The sequence below is a fragment of the Xenopus laevis genome, chromosome 3S, assembly GCF_017654675.1.
Source record: "Xenopus laevis strain J_2021 chromosome 3S, Xenopus_laevis_v10.1, whole genome shotgun sequence".
Taxonomy (NCBI): Eukaryota; Metazoa; Chordata; class Amphibia; order Anura; family Pipidae; genus Xenopus; species Xenopus laevis.
In genome coordinates this window covers 19787868-19811445 of record NC_054376.1, presented here as the reverse complement: position 1 = coordinate 19811445, position 23578 = coordinate 19787868, and the positions used below count along the sequence as shown (strand labels likewise).

Genomic DNA, 23578 nt, shown 5'->3' with positions numbered 1-23578 from the left:
TTTAAACCTCAAATTCAGACTGTAATCCCCTGCATAGTTCACACATGTTATCCCCCCTACATTGTTCACACCTGTGACACCTCTATTGTTCACATCCTAAGGCCCTGTGCTATTCACACCTGAGACCCAGACTGAACCTGCCCACATGTTCACCTGTTCACACCCTATTCAAAATGCTAATGGAAAATTTTAGAGTGGTCCTGATGGGGTTCCCTGTCTCCTGCTCTGTTCTGCCCTCTGCTCCCTGTGTGTGCTATGCTCTACCTGCCCTATGCTCCTTGTGTGTGCCGTGCTCTGCCTGCCCTATGCTTGCTGTGTGTGTCGTGCTCTGTCAGCACTATGCTCCCCGTGTGTGCCATGCTTTGCCTGCACTATGCTTGCTATGTGTGCTATGCTCTGCCTGCCCTATGTTCCCTGTGTGTGCCATGCTCTGCCTGCCCTATGCTCCCTATGTATGCCATGCTCTGCCTGCCCTATGCTCCCTGTGTGTGCCATGCTCTGCCTGCCCTATGCTCCCTGTGTGTGCCATGCTCTGCCTGCCCTATGCTTCCTGTGTGTGCCATGCTCTGCTTGCCCTATGCTCCCTATATGTGCCATGCTCTGCCTGCCCTATGCTCCCTGTGTGTGCCATGCTCTGCCTGTCCTATGCTCCCTGTGTGTACCATGCTCTACCTGCCCCATGCTCCCTGGGTGTGCCATTATCTGCCTTCCCTATTGTCCTTGGGTGTGCCATACTCTGCCAGTGTGTGCCATACTCTGCCTTCCCTATGCGCCCTGTTCTGCCTGTGAAACATAAGCCTGGTATTTGTTCTGGGGATTTGTTAGCATCTGAAAATTATTGTTAGGGGCCTCTAAGGTGTTTAATCATGTGCTGAGGGGGGTGCTGTATTATCCACAGGGGAGGAGGAGGTATATGGAGTTGAGGGTATGTCTTAATATGACTTAACTTTTTTTCCCATATGAGTGATATCCCTGCAGTCAGCACCAACCATTTGGTTTTTTGGTGTGCTATTAAGGTGAACGTGGTTTTGTGGTAACATGGGTGTGGTTTAAAGTGGGTGCGGTCAAAAACAGGGTGTGGCTAACACTGGCTTCCATTATCGGCCCTCCACCATGTAGACCAGAAAAATTCCGCCCCTCGGTAGCACAGAAGTTGGACAGCACTGACATAGGGCCACAGGGACTAGGTTAAGGGGATTTCAGTAGATCTTCATGAGGGATGGAACATTACTAATTTTCTTTCACTTTTGTCTGATGGGTTGGTGCTTAGAACCTGGTGCTTTGCATAAGTTTCAAACAAGGAGGCTGGACACCAAATGGGTCTTGTACTTAAGACTCGTCTGGTGTCCAGCCTCCTTGTTTGAAACTTATCATTCTGTGACACTTCTACACAGTGACCTTTTTAGAAAGATTCAAAATGCCAAAATTGAAAGCCCATATGGGCCATGTCAAGAGTGCATGTGTCTAAAGGAGACCATACACTACAAACTTGCCAAATAAGCAACCCCAATATGCCCACCAAAGGCAGACAACATTAGGCTAATCTGATTATTCAGCCCTAGGGCCAAACAATTAGAATACAATTACGGGAATACCAGTCTACGAGACAAGGACCACATCAACTAGTCAATGCGGTCCTCGATCAGACGGAAAAATCAAATCTGCAAATTTTTGGCCAGATATCAGTCATGGAGACCCATCAGAGGGCCAAGCCAATTGGAGAGACCGCACACCTCACAAAACCTGGTGCCCGGTGGTAGGGGAATTGGCAACCTCCCAACCAAGGTACATAGAAAAATCACCGGCACACAGGAATTCAATTAGCAGGGCAAGCCCTTGCAATTTTATTAATGCCGTTGCAAGGGCTTGCCCTGCTAACTGAATTCCTGTGTGCCGGTGATTTTTCTACGGACCCATCAGAGGGCCCCATACACTGGGAGATAAGGACCGGATCGGCAGCTTAAATCTGCCATTGTATGGTCCCCTAAAGGCTTCAGGCTAGAGTGCTGCATCGGGTCAGGTACCCGCGGAATAACGACAAAGTGGTCGGGTTTCAGGCAAAAAGTCCCTGATTCCTTGGCCGTGTGGGCAGTCCGCGGGTAACCTGGCTGGGTACCAAACAAAGGTGCGGGCTTGATCCCTCCCACCCTCCCTTGTGTTTTCTTTCAGTTAATTTTTTTCCGAAGATTTGGCGTTGGAGTGATGTCACTTCTGGTCAAATGTGACATAACTTCACGTGTCCTTTGGGTCGGAAGGTTAGTTGGCTTAATGCGAATTGGTTAATTTGTGAACATGCGGGTCAGCTTGCGGGTTTCGGGTACGGGTTGGGTACAGGTCTCAAAAAATAGGCCCGTGCAGGACTCTACCTCAGGCAGTTTATATGTGATTGCAGTCTTTCCATGGTCGCCATAAGAAGCAGCAGCTTTGGTTGCAACTCACCCATTCAAAGACTTACATTAATGTGCAAGATTTCAGTGCCCCTGTGAGCATTTACATAAAATTTTTATATGCAATGACATTATTATACATGGGGTCTTGGTCACAGCAAAATTTCAATGACATTACAGATGAACATGTAAATGAGCACCCTCCCCAAGACACCTGCAACAGGGTGCCAAGTATTTGTGGTAGAAAAACAAATACAGACCCATATGCAGCTTTTGTTTTTTCATGCATAGGCCTTTTGGAAAATGATTACTCAGAGACAGCTTAGAAAATATTTAGATCACAAAACACAAAGGAGGAACGCCATTAAAGGAAAACTATACCCCCAAAATGAACACTTAAGGAACAGATAGTTTATATCATATTAAGTGACATATTAAAGAATCTTACCAAACTGGAATATATATTTAAGTAAATATTGCCCTTACATCTCTTGCCTTGGGCCACCATTTCGTGATGGTCTGTGTGCTGCCTCAGAGATCACCTGACCAGAAATACTTCAACTCTAACTGTAACAGAAAGAAGTGTGGAAGCAAAAGACACAGCTCTGTCTCTCAATTGGCTCATGTGACCTAACATACTGTATATGGTTTGTTGGTATGTTTGTGAGTACAGTGAATCCTACGATCCCAGGGGGTGGCCCTTAGTTTTTAAAATGGCAATTTTCTATTTATGATTACCCAATGGCACATACTACTAGAAAAGTATATTATTATGAAAATGGTTTATTTACATGAAGCAGAGTTTAACATATGAGTTGTTTTATGCAATATCTTTCTATAGAGACCTACATTGTTTGGGGGGTATAGTTTTCCTTTAAGAGAGTCCAGAGATGCCTCACAAAATACAGAGACACAGAAAAAAATGTGACTGAGAGGCACTTCAGACAGGATCCTGACATTAAAATATCTGTAGAAGCAATTGAAAAAATATACAGAGACATCTTACCCCGTAAATATACTCTTTGGGGGCAAAGGCATTTTATCATTTGATTCATGAATTCTCCTCACTCGTACTTTCCTTCTGCCCATAAATTATCCTTTCTTCTTTCTATATAGTGATCTGCACGTAACAATAATTACACAAATGCCCCTTACAGCTTCTTTGGAGAAACATAATAATACAGGGGCACTTCAAACAATTAAAGTGACCTCCTGAGATCTTTGGAAGAGGTTTGATAGGATATGACAAACCACAGTTTAATCAAACATATCCTCTATAGGGTAACAGGAATCACAAGCCCTATTTCCTACTGAACCGTATGTGGGGCTCCCAATAACAATTATAACATTGTTCAGAGACCAAGGATTATGAAGAGAGTCAACACACCATGCATTTACAAACGCAATCTGATGACTCAAAACCAATCCATATGAAATATCCTGCAAATTACTATGAACAAAATAATTACATAAGACATAGTTCACAAAAATATTTGGATACTTTTGCGGATAGATGTTTAGATGCACAGATCATAAGATACTATACGGTTTCTCAAATCAATGGTCATAGTACTGACCTGGCATTTTTATGATCCGATCCATAATTCGAGTGCAATGTGCAATGTTCTATTAATATTTGCAAGCTGTAGGTTTATTTTTACATACATGACGGATTGATTTAGGACGAGTCGACACGGTGACTGTGTCTGCATGGAACACAGCAAGGTTGAATGAAGCAGCATTGGGTATCGGATAACATGACTTCAAAGATAGAACATGGAATCTAAAGTGGAGCGGTGTTACAGCTAAGTAGCAAATTTATTAACCCTGTGAAGATGCCACACATGTTTAACTCTTGGGTCAGGAAACAGGATCACCACAAGGGATAAAGATATTTATGCATGCCTAGGATTTTATAAGTTCATTACAGGTTATTTTTTACAACCTAAACAACATGGGACACCAACTGCTGTTTGGACTTACCGATTTATATATTGAAATTTTACACCTCTATTGACAACCTCATGGTCCTTTATTATTATTTTTTTCTGCATTACAGTACATGTTGATATGCGCATTACTTGAATTAAGCTCTATAGAGTGCTGTAACTAAAATAGGAGAGGCCCCTTCTTTTACTTAACAGCTCCAAATGGTTTTAAGTGTTTTTATTTCTATTGTGATTCCCTGGCACGGTTGTCTAATAACCATTTGCCTTTTTATTCATACACATGTTGATACAAATATTTAAGTAGTACTCAGCCGGTTCTAAGAGTATAAATCCCTTTTTTTTGCATACAACCTTTATTTTTACATAGTAACATAGTAAGTTAGATTGAAAAAAGACACGCGTCCATCAAGTTCAACCTTTTAACTCTATTTTAATCTGCCTAAATGCTAGTTGATCCAGACGAAAGAAAAAACCCCATTTGAAGCCTCAATTTGCCTCAGAGAGGGAAAAAATTCCTTCCGGACTCCAAAATGGCAATCGGACTAGTCCCTGGATCAATGAGCTATGTTCCATAACCCTGTATTCCCTCCCTTGCTAAAAAGCCATCCAACCCCTTCTTAAAGCTATCTAATGTATCAGCCTGTACGACTGATTCAGGGACAGAACTATACATCTTCACACCTCTCACTGTAAAAAAAACCCTTCTGAATATTTAGGGGAATCTCCTTTCTTCTAAATGGAATGGGTGACATCATGTCAGCTGGAAAGACCTACTGGTAAAAAAATCATTAGAGAGATTATGATATGATCTCCTTATATTTATACATAGTTGTCATATCATATAGCTGTATTAAAAGGGGCATAGAGTCAAGGGAGGAGGGGGTCATTCTTCCACTGTATAGAGCACTTGTAAGGCCCCATCTAGAATATGCCGTACAGTTTGTCTCCATCACTCAAACAGGACATTATTGTATTAGAGAGGGTACAGAGAAGGGCAACTAAGCTGGTAAAAGGTATTGAAAATCTTAGCTATGAGGAAAGACTGGCCAAATTGGGGATGTTCACGCTGGAGAAGAGGCACTTAAGGGGTGATATGATAACTATGTATAAATATATAAGGGGATCATATAATAATCTCTCTAATGCTTTATTTACCAGTAGGTCTTTCCAGCTGACACAAGGTCACCCATTCCGATTAGAAGAGGTTCCGCCTAAATATTCGGAAGGGGTTTTTTACAGTGAGAGCTGTGAAGATGTGGAATTCTCTTCCTGAATCAGTTGTACTGGCTGATACATTAGATAGCTTTAAGAAGGGGTTGGATAGCTTTTTAGCAAGTGAGGGAATACGGGGTTATGGGAAATAGCTCATAGTACAAGTTGATCCAGGGACTAGTCCGATTGACATTTTGGAGTCAGGAAGGAATTTTTCCCCTTCTGAGGTAAATTGGAGAGGCTTCAGATGGGTTTTTGCCTTCCTCTGGTTCAACTGTCAGATAGGTAGTTAATAAAAAAAAAAAAAAGGTTGAACTCGATGGACATGTGTCTTTTTTCAACCTTACTTACTATGTTACTATGTATGTTATATCACCCCTTAAGCCCCTCTTCTCCAGTGTAAACAACTCCAATTTGGCCAGTCTTTCCTCATAGCTAAGATTTTTCATACCTTTTACCAGCTTTGTTGCCCTTCTCTGCACTCTCTGTAATTCAATAATGTCCTGTTTGAGCACTGGAGACCAAAACTGTACAGCATATTCTAGCTGGGGCCTTACCGGTGCTCTGTACATTGGAAGAATGACCCCCTCCTCCTGTGAATCTATGTCCCTTTTAATACAGCCCAAGACCTTATTTGAACTTGATGCTGCTGACTGGCAGTGCTTGCTACAGTCAAGTTTATCATGTACAAGGACTCCAAGGTCCCTTTTCATTATGGATTTGCCTTGTGCAGTCCCATTAAGGGTATACGTGGCTTGGATATTTTTGTGTGATTTGTCCCACCTATGTACTACCCACTAGCAGGAGCCCAAATCAGTGGATACTCCTTGAAGCCAAACCCGAAGCCCAATGAGGATGAAGTTTGGACCAAACATGTGTCTACTCTACTTTGATAGTTTTGGAAAACAATTTAGATATTTATACAACATTGTTATGAGTGATTAAGCCTTGCCCAAATATTGGACCACAAAGGGGAACTTGAACTTGAAATATCTAAGCTAAATCACTGTGTCACGTTCAGCACTCTCAATCCAGAACCAGTGCTAGCCTCCCTGGTCCCGGCTCTTGCTTCTGCTTTTAACAGCCACCTTTCGCTTCGGGAGGAGCCCTCCGCTAATTGGATGCCACCAGGTCTTAATAAGAGAGGAGCCAAGCAAAGGGTTCTGGACGAGCAAAGGGGCACAATCATTTTACCAAGGATATTGGACGAAAGGCAACACAGCTCCAAACCTGGATGAGGACATGATTGCTGGTGGACCTGTACAGCAGGTTTTAACATGAAAACATGAAACAAATGACATAACTTAAACATATCAGGCAGCTTGAGACAGACAGAGGTAGGGTTAACAATCTCCACAACAGGATATGGACCAATAAACCTGGACCCCCGCTTAAGAAATGGAATTTTAAGCTTGATATTCACTGTGGATAACCAAACCAAGTCCCCAACCCGATATTTGGATATCTCCCTACGGGACTTCTCGGCTGCTCTTTTTTGAGCGGACGTAGCTGCCAAAAGGGAACCAATGTACCCCAGAACGAGATTTAGAACCCTGCTTTACAGAAGGAAGTTCCTCTAGGGAAGTAACTGCCACCATTTGAGTAGAAACTAGACAAGAATCTTTACACTAAGATCCCCACTGAATCTCTCATCCCAAATGGAGCTCCCCTTCTCCATTAAGACTTTGACGTTTTCCCGGCCTCTTTTAGGAAGTGACCCTTATCCTGCAATATATACACAGACCCAGGGATCACCTTTGAGCCCTCTCCTCAGGGGACAACCGAGTAACACCCAATTGCATGGGTTCACCATGAGGAATAGGCAACGGGGGAGGTGGTGATTCATCAGTATTACATACTGTAGAAAAATATGTACCCCCTACAGCTTTGCCTCCTATCAATTTGGATGTCTACCTTCATAAGGTCATCCAAAGTGGATGAAGAAGGGTAATTAACCAGGCTGTCTTTGACAGAGTCAGAAAGCCACACCCGGAATTGGCTACGAAGAACTGTATCGTTCCACGCCGTCTCAACTGACCAGCAGCGGAATTCCGTACAGTAGTCCTCAATTACTCTTTTTCCATGACGTTTACGAAGTGTGGAATCGATTTAACACGATTTGGATCATCGTATAACATGCCCATGGTGGTAAAAAATACCTCTAGGGAAAGACAGGGAGGGTCAGAGGGGGGTAATCTTAGTGCCCACACTTGTGGGTCACCTTGTAGTAAGGTCACAACGTACCTTACTTCATCCTCACCAGTAGGGAAATTGTGAGGGAAAAAACTGAGGTACAACTTACATGCCTCTTGAAAAACAAAAAATGTACTCCTATTCCCACTAAACTTATCAGGGAAGGGGATTTTGGGTTCACAGATGATGGGGAGGACCCTTCAGGAACCACAGTAGAGGCTTGCTGAACTGCATCCAGCCTGTCGGAGAGGGAACGCAGACCTTGAATTATGTAGTCCTGTTTCCCCTCTTGTTCCTCTAGGCACTGTAGGAGGGTAGAGAAAAGCAGCTCAGAGGTTTGCAGAGCAGCAGCATGACCTTCGGCGTCCATTTTCTTTCTTCTCATGGGCCTGTTGTACTGTCACGTTCGGCACCCTAAATCCAGAACCAGTGCTAGGCTCCCTGGTCTCGGCTCTTGCTTCTGCCTTTAACAGCCACCTTTCACTTTGGGATGAGCCCTCCGCTAATTGGATGCCACCAGGTTTTAATAAGAGAAGAGCCAAGCAAAGGATTCTGGACAGCAAAGGGGCACGATCATTTTACAAGGATATTGGACGGAAGGCAACACAGCTCAGAAGACGTGTCAGACAGGAAATCGTGGTCAGGCAGACTGGGCCAGCACAATCAGTATTCAAGAATAGTCAGACAGACCGGGTCAGTGCAGGCAGAGTTCAAAGAATGGTCAGACAGGCTAGGACCAGGATTTGAGAGCGTGGAATAGTCAGGAAGGTCAATATCAGGATAATCAGAAAGGATTCACTAGGAATACACAACCATGAACAAACTAAGTTAAACCTAACAACGGGCAATGTGATTACTACCAAAGTCCCTTTTAATACATTTGAATTTCATGCCAAAGCGCCGTGACATCATCACATGGCGCATAAACACAGAAGTGAGCGGCCGCGAGAGACATAGGAGAACCGGCACTTGAGGAGCAAGGAACCAGGCGGCGGTGTTCCCAGCCGGCCCATAGCCCTCCAGGGTGATCAGTCCTTGAGGACCTTACACTCTGCCTATGGAATACACATGGCTTTGGCTTTGGGGGGGAACGTAATAAAATTTATGAAGTTATTACAAATTTTAAAAAATACAAGCAAAAATTTGCAATTTACAATTTTATATTATTCAATAGTGTTTTGTGGAATTTCAGATTTTAATTGCACACTTTTAAGATGTGCTTGAAGCATGATAATTTGATGTAAACAGAAGAAGTTTTATTACTTTTGCGCACAAACTATATAATTTGCAATCTTTCTTTCTCGTTCAGAGTGGTCCCTAAAAAGTTTCCAGGTTCGCAAAAGCTACATTAAAGTCATGCAGAGGCATCAATTTTCACATTGAGACTAGTTTTAGAGTTTAACAACTTTTATTACATTCTCCCTTAATTTTTCATTTCTTGTGATACTTTGAGGCTTTAGTTTATTGTTATTGATATTGACTTCCAAAATACTGCCTGGTTGTTAGGGAAAACTAAAACCCGTCACCAGATAACAGTTACTTTTCAAGCACAAGGACTTTACAACAAAAATGCATTATTCGAAAATTCAAATCCCCCCAAAAATACAAAATAAGTATTAACCGCAGTTTGGGATATCCAATAGAGATGTCGCGAACTGTTCGCCGGCGAACTTGTTCGCGCGAACATCGGGTGTTCGCGCTCGCCGGAAGTTCGCGAACGTCGCGCGACGTTCGCCATTTTGGGTTCGCCATTGTTGGCGCTTTTTTTTGCCCTCTCACCCCAGACCAGCAGGTACATGGCAGCCAATCAGGAAGCTCTCCCCTGGACCACTCCCCTTCCCTATAAAAACCGAAGCCCTGCAGCGTTTTTTCACTCTGCCTGTGTGTGCTGAAGAGATAGTGTAGGGAGAGAGCTGCTGCCTGTTAGTGATTTCAGGGACAGTTGAAAGTTTGCTGGCTAGTAATCGTTTTGATACTGCTCTGTTATTGGAGGGACAGAAGTCTGCAGGGGTTTGAGGGACATTTTAGCTTAGGTAGCTTTGCTGGCTAGTAATCTACCTTCTACTGCAGTGCTCTGTATGTAGCTGCAGTGGGCAGCTGTCCTGCTTCTGATCTCATCTGCTGACTGCTGCAATAACAGTAGTCCTTGTAAGGACTGCTTTTATTTATTTTTTTGTTGTTTTACTACTACTACTACTACTACTATAAGAGCCCAGTGCTATTAGTCTAGCAGTGTTGGGGAGTGGGACTGGTGTGCTAATCTGCTGCTCCTAGTAGTTCAGCAGCACCAACTTTAATTTTTTTTTTAATATTCATTTTTTTTTTATTTTACTTTTTTTTATTTTACTACCGCTGTAGTAGTGTATAAGTTGACCTTTTAGGCATTATTTGCCCTGTAGGCATTATTTGCACAGTGTTTTCTTCAACCCGCCATCTAGCTGTGTGACCTTGTTCACATTCTGTCTAAATATCCATAATATTACCGTCTCCAGAAAAAACACCGGAGTGTCTTTTTTCAAGCAGCCATAATATATTTTACGTAATCCGTATCCACCGCTGTAGTAGTGTATACGTTGACCTTGTAGGCATTATTTGCACACTGTTTTCTTCAACCCGCCATCTAGCTGTGTGACCTTGTTCACATTCTGTCTAAATATCCATAATATTACCGTCTCCAGAAAAAACACCGGAGTGACTTTTTTCAAGCAGCCATAATATATTTTACGTAATCCGTATCCACCGCTGTAGTAGTGTATACGTTGACCTTGTAGGCATTATTTGCACACTGTTTTCTTCAACCCGCCATCTAGCTGTGTGACCTTGTTCACATTCTGTCTAAATATCCATAATATTACCGTCTCCAGAAAAAACACCGGAGTGACTTTTTTCAAGCAGCCATAATATATTTTACGTAATCCGTATCCACCGCTGTAGTAGTGTATACGTTGACCTTGTAGGCATTATTTGCACAGTGTTTTCTTCAACCCGCCATCTAGCTGTGTGACCTTGTTCACATTCTGTCTAAATATCCATAATATTACCGTCTCCAGAAAAAACACCGGAGTGACTTTTTTCAAGCAGCCATAATATATTTTACGTAATCCGTATCCACCGCTGTAGTAGTGTATACGTTGACCTTGTAGGCATTATTTGCACACTGTTTTCTTCAACCTGCCATCTAGCTGTGTGACCTTGTTCACATTCTGTCTAAATATCCATAATATTACCGTCTCCAGAAAAAACACCGGAGTGACTTTTTTCAAGCAGCCATAATATATTTTACGTAATCCGTATCCACCGCTGTAGTAGTGTATACGTTGACCTTGTAGGCATTATTTGCACAGTGTTTTCTTCAACCCGCCATCTAGCTGTGTGACCTTGTTCACATTCTGTCTAAATATCCATAATATTACCGTCTCCAGAAAAAACACCGGAGTGACTTTTTTCAAGCAGCCATAATATATTTTACGTAATCCGTATCCACCGCTGTAGTAGTGTATACGTTGACCTTGTAGGCATTATTTGCACACTGTTTTCTTCAACCCGCCATCTAGCTGTGTGACCTTGTTCACATTCTGTCTAAATATCCATAATATTACCGTCTCCAGAAAAAACACCGGAGTGACTTTTTTCAAGCAGCCATAATATATTTTACGTAATCCGTATCCACCGCTGTAGTAGTGTATACGTTGACCTTGTAGGCATTATTTGCACACTGTTTTCTTCAACCTGCCATCTAGCTGTGTGACCTTGTTCACATTCTGTCTAAATATCCATAATATTACCGTCTCCAGAAAAAACACCGGAGTGACTTTTTTCAAGCAGCCATAATATATTTTACGTAATCCGTATCCACCGCTGTAGTAGTGTATACGTTGACCTTGTAGGCATTATTTGCACACTGTTTTCTTCAACCCGCCATCTAGCTGTGTGTATTATCGTTTCCAGAAAAACCAACTGAGTTTTTGTTGTTGTTGTTGTTTTTTAAAAAATAATGCCAGGCAAAGGCAGGCCGCCACGCAGAGGCCGTGCTAGGGGCCGTGCTGCTATGCAATCCTGTGGCCCTAGCAAATTGCCCAGTTTTTAAAAGCCAATGACCCTGAACTCCCAAAATGCTGAAGAGGTAGTTGACTGGCTTACACAGCACACCCCATCCTCTACCGTTTCTAACTTTACCACAACATCCTCCTCATCCTCCACTGCTATGGCCACCCCACGTAACACTTCCTCCACCACCGGTGCCCCTTCTTCACTGGGGTCAGAGGAGTTATTTTCCCATGAGTTTCTTGAACTGAGTAATGCGCAACCATTATTGCCAGAAGAAGATGAAGGAGATGAGGACCTTACACCAGATTTAATTCTGGCAGAGAACACGACAGAGATGGACATAATGAGTGATGAGGAGGAGGTCCCCGCTGCTGCTTCCTTCTGTGATGTGTCAGAAGAAATTGATGCATCTGAGGAGAATGATGATGAGGAGATTGATGTTTTGTGGGTGCCTAGTAGAAGAGAGCAAGAGGAGGGTAGTTCAGATGGAGAGACGGAGAGTCAGAGAGGCAGTAGGAGAATAAGACTTAGAAGAAGCAGGGAGGACAGCCCGCAGGGATCAGTAGGGCAACAACATGTATCGGCACCTGTGTTCAGCCGGCCAACGCACCCGCCATTGCCGCCAATGCCGCCAATGCCGCCAACTTCTACTGTTACCGCCAGATCGCACACTTCCAAAAAGTCAGCAGTGTGGGATTTTTTTAATGTGTGTGCCTCTGACAAAAGCATTGTAATTTGCAATGAGTGCAGTCAGAAACTGAGCCTTGGTAAGCCCAACAGCCACATAGGTACAACTTCTATGCGAAGGCACATGAGCGGCAAGCACAAAGCACTTTGGGAGCAACACCTCAAAGGCAACAGGCAAACTAAAAGCCACACTCCTTCTGGTCCAGCATCTTACTGCTCTACCTCTGCTCTCCTTGACCCGTCTGAACCACCCTCCACTCCGCCTTCCACCTTGACCACCTGTTCCCATTCCCAGTCATCTGCCACCAGCCAAGCTTCTGTGAAGGCCATGTTTGAGCGTAAGAAGCCAATGTCTGACTGTCACCCCCTTGCCCGGCGTCTGACAGCTGGCTTGTCTGCACTCTTAGCCCGCCAGCTTTTACCATACCAGCTGGTGGACTCTGAGGCCTTCCGCAAATTTGTAGCAATTGGGACACCGCAGTGGAAGGTACCCAGCCGCAATTTTTTTTCTAAAAAGGGAATACCACACCTGTACCAACATGTGCAGAGCCAAGTTACCGCATCTCTGTCACTTAGTGTTGGGCCAAAGGTCCATATGACTACTGACGCATGGTCCTCCAAGCATGGTCAGGGCAGGTATGTCACCTACACTGCCCACTGGGTGAACTTGGTAATGGCTGGGAAGCAGGGAATGGGTAGCTCAACAACAACAGTGGAGTTGGTGTCACCGCCACGGATTGCACGCGGTTCTGCCACCACCTCTACTCCTCCATCGCTCTCTACCTCGTCTTCTTCTTCTTCTTACTCTGCTGCTGGGTCCTCCTTCTCCTCCTCCACACCTGTGCACCCCCAGCTCCCCCTAGGCTATTCGACGTGCCAGGTACGCCGTTGTCACGCTGTCTTGGGGATGACGTGCCTGGAAAGCAAAAACCATACCGGATCTGTACTCCTGTCATCTCTGCAGTCACAGGCCGATCGGTGGCTGACCCCACACCAACTGCAGATCGGAAAAGTGGTGTGTGACAATGGAAGCAATCTGTTGGCAGCGTTGAGACTAGGCAATTTAACACATGTGCCCTGCATGGCACATGTGTTAAATTTAATAGTCCAACGTTTTGTCTCCAAGTACCCAGGATTCCAGGACGTTCTCACCCAGTCCAGAAAGGTGTCGGCCCATTTCAGACGTTCCTACACAGCCATGGCACGCCTTGCTGACATTCAGCAGCGCTACAACATGCCAGTCAGGCGTTTGATTTCTGACAGCCAGACTCGCTGGAATTCAACGCTCCTTATGTTGGAACGTCTGCTGCAACAACAAAGGGCCGTCAACGAGTACCTTTTTGAACTGGGTGGTAGGACTGGATCTGCACAGCTGGGGATTTTTTTCCCCCGTTACTGGGTGCTTATGCGCGATGCCTGCAGGCTCATGCGACCTTTTGAAGAGGTGACAAATATGGTCAGTCGCACCGAAGGCACCATCAGCGACCTAATACCCTTCGCTTTATTCCTGGAGCGTGCCGTGCGACGAGTGACAGATGAGGCTGTAGACCAGCGTGACGAGGAGCTGGAAGCGCACGATTTCTGGTCGGAATCACCAGAACGAACCCAGGCACCTGCTGCAACGCAGGGAGAGGTGCCAGAAGTGGAGTCAGAGGAGGAAGGTGGCTTTGTGGAGGAGGAGGAGGAGGACCAACAGGAGCAGGCTTCCCAGGGGCTAGTGGTGACCTTTTGGGGACCCCTGGTCTTGTACGTGGCTGGGGGGAGGAGACCGTGGATGATGCAGTCCTTGATAATGAGGAAGCGGAGATGGATAGCTCTGCATCCAACCTTGTGAGAATGGGGTCTTTCATGCTGTCATGCCTGTTGAAGGACCCCCGTATCAAGAGGCTTAAGGAGAAGGACCTGTACTGGGTCGCAACGCTACTAGACCCTCGGTACAAGCATAAAGTGTCAGAAATGTTACCAACATACCACAAGTCCGAAAAGATGCGGCATTTACAAACCAGCCTGCAAAACATGTTGTACAATGCTTTTAAGGGTGATGTCACTTCAGGAACTCATCAACATTCCAGGGGCAGAGGTGCCAGTAATCCTGCCACGAGCACACCTGCAAGGACAAAGCCCTTTGGCCAGTCTGTAACGTCAGACATGCAAATGTTTTTCTGTCCAAGGCAGCGCCACAACCCTTCTGGATCCACCCTCAAAGAACGCCTCGACCGGCAGGTAGCGGACTACCTGGCATTAACTGCAGATATCGACACTCTGAGGAGCGATGAACCCCTGGACTACTGGGTGCGCAGGCTTGATCTGTGGCCAGAGCTGTCACAATTTGCCATGAACCTCTTGTCTTGCCCAGCCTCAAGTGTGCTCTCAGAAAGGACCTTCAGTGCAGCAGGAGGGATTGTAACTGAGAAGAGAACTCGCCTAGGTCACAAAAGTGTCGATTACCTGACCTTTATTAAAATGAATGAGGGGTGGATCTCGGAGGGTTACTGCACGTCGGAAGACTTGTTCTGACTTCTATGCAGCTGTCCTTCTCTTCAAGCCTCATGACTCCACACACAGCTGTCCTTTAGCGTCCTCCTCCTCCCTCCGCCACCGTTACAAACTAGGGTGCAAACCCTACTGGTTTAATTTTTTCTGGCCTCTGTGCTTCAGTGGCTGCAACCAAAAAAACTGGGCAAACAATGTCTACAAGGTCAACGTATGGCAAAAAATGACTATTTTCAGCATTTATATGGCATATTTTTTCTGGCAACTGTGCTTCAGTGGCTGCGTCCAAAAAAATGCATATTTTCTGCATTTATATGGCATAATTTTTCTGGCCTCTGTGCTTCAGTGGCTGCAACCAAAAAAATGCATATTTTCAGCATTTATATGGCATAATTTTTCTGGCCTCTGTGCTTCAGTGGCTGCAACCAAAAAAATTTATATTTTCAGCATTTATATGGCATAATTTTTCTGGCAACTGTGCTTCAGTGGCTGCGACCAAAAAAATGCATATTTTCAGCATTTATATGGCATAATTTTTCTGGCCTCTGTGCTTCAGTGGCTGCAACCAAAAAAATTTATATTTTCAGCATTTATATGGCATAATTTTTCTGGCAACTGTGCTTCAGTGGCTGCGACCAAAAAATGCATATTTTCTGCATTTATATGGCATAATTTTTCTGGCCTCTGTGCTTCAGTGGCTGCAACCAAAAAAATTTATATTTTCAGCATTTATATGGCATAATTTTTCTGGCCTCTGTGCTTCAGTGGCTGCAACCAAAAAAATGCATATTTTCAGCATTTATATGGCATAATTTTTCTGGCAACTGTGCTTCAGTGGCTGCGACCAAAAAAATGACTATTTTCAGCATTTATATGGCATATTTTTTCTGGCCTCTGTGCTTCAGTGGCTGCGGCCAAAAAAACTGGGCAAACAATGCCTACAAGGTCAACGACGTTGACCTTGTAGGCATTGTTTGCCCAGTTTTTTTGGCCGCAGCCACTGAAGCACAGAGGCCAGAAAAAATATGCCATATAAATGCTGAAAATAGTCATTTTTTGCCATACGTTGACTCAACGTATATGGCAAAAAATGACTATTTTCAGCATTTATATGGCATATTTTTTCTGGCAACTGTGCTTCAGTGGCTGCGACCAAAAAAACTGGGCAAACAATGCCTACAAGGTCAACGTATGGCAAAAAATGACTATTTTCAGCATTTATATGGCATATTTTTCTGGCAACTGTGCTTCAGTGGCTGCAACCAAAAAAACTGGGCAAACAATGTCTACAAGGTCAACGTATGGCGAAAAATGACTATTTTCAGCATTTATATGGCATATTTTTTATGGCAACTGTGCTTCAGTGGCTGCGTCCAAAAAAACTGGGCAAACAATGCCTACAAGGTCAACGTATGGCAGTTGTTTAAAGAGAACAGTAGATTACTAGCCAGCAAAGCTACCTAAGCTAAAATGTCCCTCAAATCCCTGCAGACTTCTGTCCCTCCAATACAGAGCAGTATCAAGCAGATTACTAGCCAGCAAACTTACTATCATCTGTCCCTGAAATCACTAACAGCTCTCCCCCTACACTATCTCTTCCAAGCACACACAGGCAGATTTTTCAGATACATTTTTGCCCTTGATCCCCCTCTGGCATGCCACTGTCCAGGTCGTTGCACCCTTTAAACAACTTTAAAATCATTTTTCTGGCCAGAAATTTTTTTTTTAGATGTTAAAGTTCGCCTTCCCATTGAAGTCTATGGGGTTCGCGAACCGTTCGCGAACCGCTCGCGTTTTTGCGCAAGTTCGCGAATATGTTCGCGAACTTTTTTTCCGACGTTCGCTACATCCCTAATATCCAACTGACTGGCCTCCAACCTCTATTGAAATACACAGCACAGCAACCCCTTGACTATGGCTTTTGGGGGCTGCTGGGAGATATAGTACAGCAATAGCTAGAGGGCAATAACCTCTTAGAGATACCTGTTAGGAAGCAAAGGCATGAAGAGAAAGCTTAGATTTTTCAATCACCAATCTAGTTATTAATGTATTTTTGCTCAAATATTCAGATTTAGTTCAAGTGCAGAGTCACACTTTCAGCAAATACTGTACAGAGCAACAATAGTCTTGACTATCAAGAGACCAAGCGCAGGCTATCTATTCAGACAGCCCAAAGGCAATCTATCCAGCCCACGGGCTATCTATCCTTATAGAATATCAGAAAGGCCGAGCCAGTTATACCCAGAGAGATGTCTTATAGAATATTCAGAGAGATGGCGCCCAGAATATCCAGAGACAACCTATGAAATAATTAGAGAGACAGCAAGAAGAATATCAACTAGGAAACTTAAAAGGGTTCTCATGCCATTTATCCACAGGATTGTGAAACAACAACATTCCATGTGGATTCAACCAAAACGGAAACCCACAGAGGTTCAATGTGAAAACCGAATGATTTTACTGAGTATCCAGGGGGGCACATCAGAGTCTATTTACAGGCAGACCTCACAGCATCTCAGAAAATGGAACATATGTTATACAAAGAGATATCTGACAAAGAGGTACCTAAAAGAGTATCCAGAGACACTCTAGAGACCGTATTTGACATACGTGAAATACTGCAAAGTTCTATCCTGTCTGATAAACAATTCTTTCCCAATTTTTTTAGATGTAGTTTTTATGGTATAAGGTTTCTTAGTTGTGGAACTTGTCCCCCAGGAGGGGCTTTATTCACTGGATGTTGGCCTAGTTTGAAGGCCTTTCAATTTTAGCTTTGGACTAAATGCCAATTTTCTGGATTTTATAGGATAATATCCTCATGTATCTTTTTTCTTAGCTTTATATTTTTCCAAGTATTCCTAATGCAGAAAAAAGACCTTTTCTATTAAGACATTGATCGCAGACATAAAACAGCCTGGGATCACTACCGGAGTCAATGTTTCACCCTCTTTCCATCACCTTCATAAAAATATTGTACCAAGGATCAAAACATTCAACATTCTTGTCCTCATCTTCACCCACAAACACAGTAACCAGTAATGATAAAGTTCCACCAGCACCCAAATAGTGGATAGAAAACTAAATCATGTATTTAGGTGTGTAGGTCAACTTCTTTCATCATATAGTCACAGTTAAATGGGCATTGTAAGTGTTTTCCATATTTTAATCCAAGCCTATTAAGTTTTACTCTGCAACCAATCATTGCCAGGATATCTAAATCAAATAAAATAAATGCAAAAAGATGCTTTATGGTTCACTGAACATTCATAGACATCTCACATAATATATAGAAAATAGAGATGGCTCTATGGGTTTAATTGGAAACCAATACTATAGGGATAACTTAATCCCAGCTTGTTTAACAGAAAACTTGGCTGAGTAGACATATCTCTTGAGGATCAAAATGTGTCAAGTGCTGCTATAAAAACCATTATTGGATTCTCCAAGATTCATGAGTTTTCCCTACTTTATTACTTTATCACAGAAGATATTCAATAAATTGCCAAGTTCCATAAAATGGGAAAATTGTAATAACAAACAGCCCACAGATGGCAGTTTTACTGTCATTAAAACTCATTGATACAGGCTGGAATCCTCACCATGGAATCTCTGCTCCCCTATTTTAAACTTTCGCAAGACTGATAAAGGTCAGGCTAGTACAGGTATGGGACCTGTTATCCAGAATGCTGGGGTTTTCCGGATAGAGAACCTTTCCATAATTTGGATCTTCCTTTAAGTCTACTATAAAATCATATAAGCATAGGCATAAACAATAAGCTTGTTCTGCTTCCAATAAGGATTTATTATGTCTTGGTTTGGATCAAGTACAAGATATTGTTTGGTTATTACAGAGAAAAAGGAAATAATTTTCAAAAATATGGATTACTTGGATAAAATGAAGTATATGGAAGATTGCCTATTCATATTTCAGAGCTGTCTGTATAATGGGTTTCCAGATAACGGATCCTATACCTGTAATTTATTTTTCTGGCCAGACTAAGTTATCTGAAAGAGCTCGATAGTTTGCATCAATGGATAATCATATTCTCACAGATTTATGTATGCAAAGTTGGAGAACAAGCCAAAAAGTATTGTACTGTTTCATAATTATCAAAGAATAAACAGAATATTCTGACACTCTTTATTTGGAGTTCCCTCTTAGAATAGTGTGGTGAATTATAGAGTCACAAATATGCCCCCTGGTATTACCATTCCCAGAGTAGTTGGTTAGGTAAGGCACCTATTAACTAACTTTAATCTTAGTACCTTATACCGATTAACCTCGCTAGTTATAGATCATATATAAAATTACTAAATGGAGCACATAAAAAAGTCTCTCTTCTTGAACAATAAGAGGAGATTAGTATGAAACTAGCAATGTATTTGTACTAAAGGGATTGGGTGTGCAGAGAGACATTGGTACAATACTTCCACAGGCTCTATAGGTTTCACACAGTAAAATTCCCCAGGACTGAATTTTTTATATTTTATATTTTATAACTGAATTTCTGTATATAAAAATACATTGAAGCATAGTGAGCTTTGTCAAAATACAATTTGCAAGATATGCTGAACTTCAGATTTCTTCAAATGTTTGCCTGATATTGCCACCCAGATGGTGGGTCAGATAGAGATGATCGGATCACTTAACCCCTTGGGCCAACCATTGGATCATCAACTTCCCAATTCAGTCTGGGAGTTTCAAGCTGATGAACAGGGCCTGAGAATGTCATAGTTTTGACTTCATAAATATGCCACTAAGCTGCTGACTTTGGTCTGGATATAATAATTGTGTATGAACCTATTCCACGACCAAAAGGTTTAGTATCAGTAATGATCCAGGCCTTCAGTTATCGCAGGCGCTCACCTGGATTTTTTTAGAAGTTTCACATGCTTAGTGGGTTCTGGGCAGCTGTTGAGAAGCAAAGCTTAGGGTTTGTCTGAAATCATCAAGCAGGAATTGAGGTTTATCTGTAATATAAGCTGATGCTTGAGGACTGAATATTAAATTCTGATGCTAATTGCATTGGTTTCGGAGCTTCCATGTAATGAGTATCTGAATTAATTAACTAATCAGCCTTGTAACATGACATTTATATCCTGTATATACTTCGTTCGACCCTAAGCTCAAGTAAGTGACAGCAGCCAGTGGATGTGCTGTGATTCAACAAGATAGGGAGCTACTGGGGCATCTTTAGAGGCACAGATCTTCACTGATAGTAGTTGCCTTGGCCTGGTACAGAACCCACCAAAACATGCACAGCATTTCTTTGTTGCTTCTTCATTAAGCTTGAGTTCTGGTTTATGAAAGAAGATTTGTGACCCTCTCCAATGTTTTTGCTAAAAAAAATGTTTATGCCTTAATTACAAATAATTGCATTTTATTTTCCCGAAATATAGTAAAATACAAGAAAAAGCTGAACATAATAGATTTAATTCTTCAGTTTAGATGCATTCCTAGAAATAGAAATAAATACAAGGTTTATATGCCACAAACACTGCTGTAGATGTTTCTCACCATTTCGACTGTTCTGCTTGATGGAGTTAGCAGAGAGTTGGATGGAGCTGAGACTGAGATTGTCCTGAGGAAAGATCAGCTCAGTTACTGAACCTTCTGTGTTCACCACCGAGACCTCTAGCACTGCAAGAAGACAGAGAGAGAGAGAGAGAGAGAGAGATCAATGAGGATATTGAACAAAGAGACAGAACACACCGAATGTGACAGAATGCAAGAAAAAGGAAATCCTGAAGCAAGAATCAAGAATTTGATTGCGTGTCTGCAGGAAGGAGAGGTAACAACATAACAGTTAGTGTTAAAAGCATGAAAAGAGATCGCAAGAGGATAGAAACTGAAGGGAGACGTCCAGGAGAATGAAAAAACTGGCATGAGGTAAGAGAGAATAGACTTAGAAGGTAAAATACATTGTCAAGGAAGCTTGGCCTCTACTTTTGTGTCTTATGGAAACAAATACAGTGTCTTTAATTAAACTAATTGGATCTAAAGAGGTTTCTATTTTGCCTGTATTTCCTTAATGGGATAACTCTGTTCTGTCTCACTTTCAGTACCTGGCATATTTCATTTATTGGACATCTCTAGGAATCAAATACAATTCAGACAGTGTTTAAGTCTCTGCTTTAATATCCTATATGTGTTTTAAATCTCACTGTCCCCTCTCTTTGATTACTTCCAAATTAGACATACTTTTAAAGGAGACTTCTCTACTCTGTCCCCCGGTATGAGACATGTAAAAATTGAAGGTTCGCTATACACCCCCAGTGCACCTAACTGAATCTGTAGGTTGTCAAGAATCTAAAATAAGTAAAATTTCACAAGTGTGGCACAGGTTATATTTTCTGAGCTTTCTCAAAAGGACTGGGTTTACCAACATTGGTAGGAGATTAGATGTAAATCTTCCACTGGTTCTTGCATATGATCTGGTCATTCTTGCTAATTATGAATATATATCTCAGAGATCAGAGAATTATAGGTTGTTTGGGCCTTGCCAATATAATGTCCTGATTTTTTTCTTTCTGGTGTCCTTAACAATGATGTCACTACTAACTGTGTCAGTGCTAGATCAGGGCTTGTAAAGAAAATGTTGAATGCACATTTTGCTTCTACCTCTGACTTTTAGCCCCTTAAAAAGAACTCAGCACCCAACTCTTGTCCTTACTCAAAATGAAGGAAGACTTCCTATCATCCCTACATGCCCCTTACCCACGTTGGGCCTTGCAGTCTGAAAACGTGCAGGCTCCTTGACATTGTCAGCCAAGAGAAAAGCTCCTTCTTCCAATATGTCTAATAACATGGTTGCTGCGTTTTCCTGTTCAGTTAAATTCATGTCCCTCCACGATGGCAACACCTCTGGACGCAAGAGGTTATCAACTGTTTCTACCACTGCCTGTGAGAGTGAGAGAAATAAGGGCATTGCTTTATGTACCAAGAGAATGAGATTCAGGTATCCATTTATTGCTACTTGCATTGCAATCTATGCTATGATGCCTATGTTATTAACTGCACCACAGATTAATGTATGCTTTTACACTCACCATAACTACTGAATGACAGTCTACATAATGCTATTAGGGATGTAGCGAACGTCGGAAAAAAAGTTCGCGAACATATTCGCGAACTTGCGTCAAAAATGCGAACGGTTCGCGAACGTCGCGAACCCCATAGACTTCAATGGGAAGGCGAATTTTAAAAGCTAGAAAAGACATTTCTGGCCAGAAAAATGATTTTAAAGTTGTTTAAAGGGTGCAACGACCTGGACAGTGCCATGCCAGAGGGGGATCAAGGGCAAAAATGTTTCTAAAAAATCCATTGTTGACACAGCGCTGCGTTTTGTGCTGTAAAGGGCAGAAATCACACTACATTTCTAAACCTGTGTAATAAAATGCTTTAAAACGTCCGGCGTCTACATGCCAATCAAGTCGTGTAAAAGTTACAGCCTGTTCACACGCAAAGACGAAACGCGGTGCTTACTGCAACGCAAAAAGACGCAAAGAGCTTTAATGAATGATACCGTCAAGTGAGCAAATAATAGTTTTTAATTACTAGTTGCTTGTCACCTCCAGGATGTTCGTCCTGTTGGTGGCAATATTTCTGTAGTGGTGTGTTTAGCAGTCACCGTACTTGTGCGCACGTGCAGGCAGAGGTAATTCAATGTACAGTGAAGTGAACCAAAAAACACTGATTCTGCAGTGTGGGCCCAGTTTTGGTCTACTTTATTGATCACCTGCGGTGACCATAAAAGATGCGATTTTGCCACTGTTGCAGAACCCTGAAAAATTAGGCATGTGTACTTTCCTGAAAAATTATGTTTTTTTTGTCGCAGCCACTGAACCAGAAGTCCAGAAACAATATGCCATATAAATGCTGAAAATATTAATTTTTTTTTTGTCGCAGCCACTGCAGCACAGAGGCCAGAAAAAATATGCCATATAAATGCAAACAATATTAATTTTTTTTTGTTGCAGCCACTGCAGCACAGAGGCCAGAAAAAATATGCCATATAAATGCAAACAATATTAATTTTTTTTGGTCGCAGCCACTGCAGCACAGAGGCCAGGAAAAATATGCCATATAAATGCTAACAATATAAATTTTTTTTGTCGCAGACACTGAAGCACAGAGGCCAGAAAAAATATGCCATATAAATGCTGAAAATATTCAATTTTTTTGGTCGCAGCCACTGAAGCACAGAGGCCATAAAAAATATGCCATATAAATGCTGAAAATATTCTGTTTTTTTGTCGCAGCCACTGAAGCACAGAGGCCAGAAAAAATATGCCATATAAATGCTGAAAATATTCATTTTTTTGTCACAGCCACTGAAGCACAGAGGCCATAAAAAATATGCCATATAAATGCAGAAAATATTCTGTTTTTTTTGGTCGCAGCCACTGAAGCACAGAGGCCATAAAAAATATGCCATATAAATGCTGAAAATATTCATTTTTTTGTCACAGCCACTGAAGCACAGAGGCCATAAAAAATATGCCATATAAATGCTGAAAATATTCTGTTTTTTTTGGTCGCAGCCACTGAAGCACAGAGGCCAGAAAAAATATGCCATATAAATGCTGAAAATATTCATTTTTTTGTCA

The 23578-nt window shown here is 42.4% G+C and overlaps 1 protein-coding gene across 4 annotated transcripts in view; it reads right to left on the bottom strand.

Moving 5' to 3' along the window:
- The window catches only part of LOC108712655 (adhesion G protein-coupled receptor L1-like), a 442227-nt gene that overhangs the window by 27121 nt on the left and 391528 nt on the right, over positions 1 to 23578 (bottom strand). For all 4 annotated transcript variants that reach the window (XM_041588058.1, XM_041588060.1, XM_041588059.1 and 1 more), the window contains 2 exons: positions 21687 to 21870; positions 20487 to 20609 (listed from right to left, as the gene is read on the bottom strand). In XM_041588058.1, the coding sequence (XP_041443992.1) occupies positions 20487 to 20609; positions 21687 to 21870 (307 nt within the window). The remainder of the gene's footprint in view (positions 1 to 20486; positions 20610 to 21686; positions 21871 to 23578) is intronic.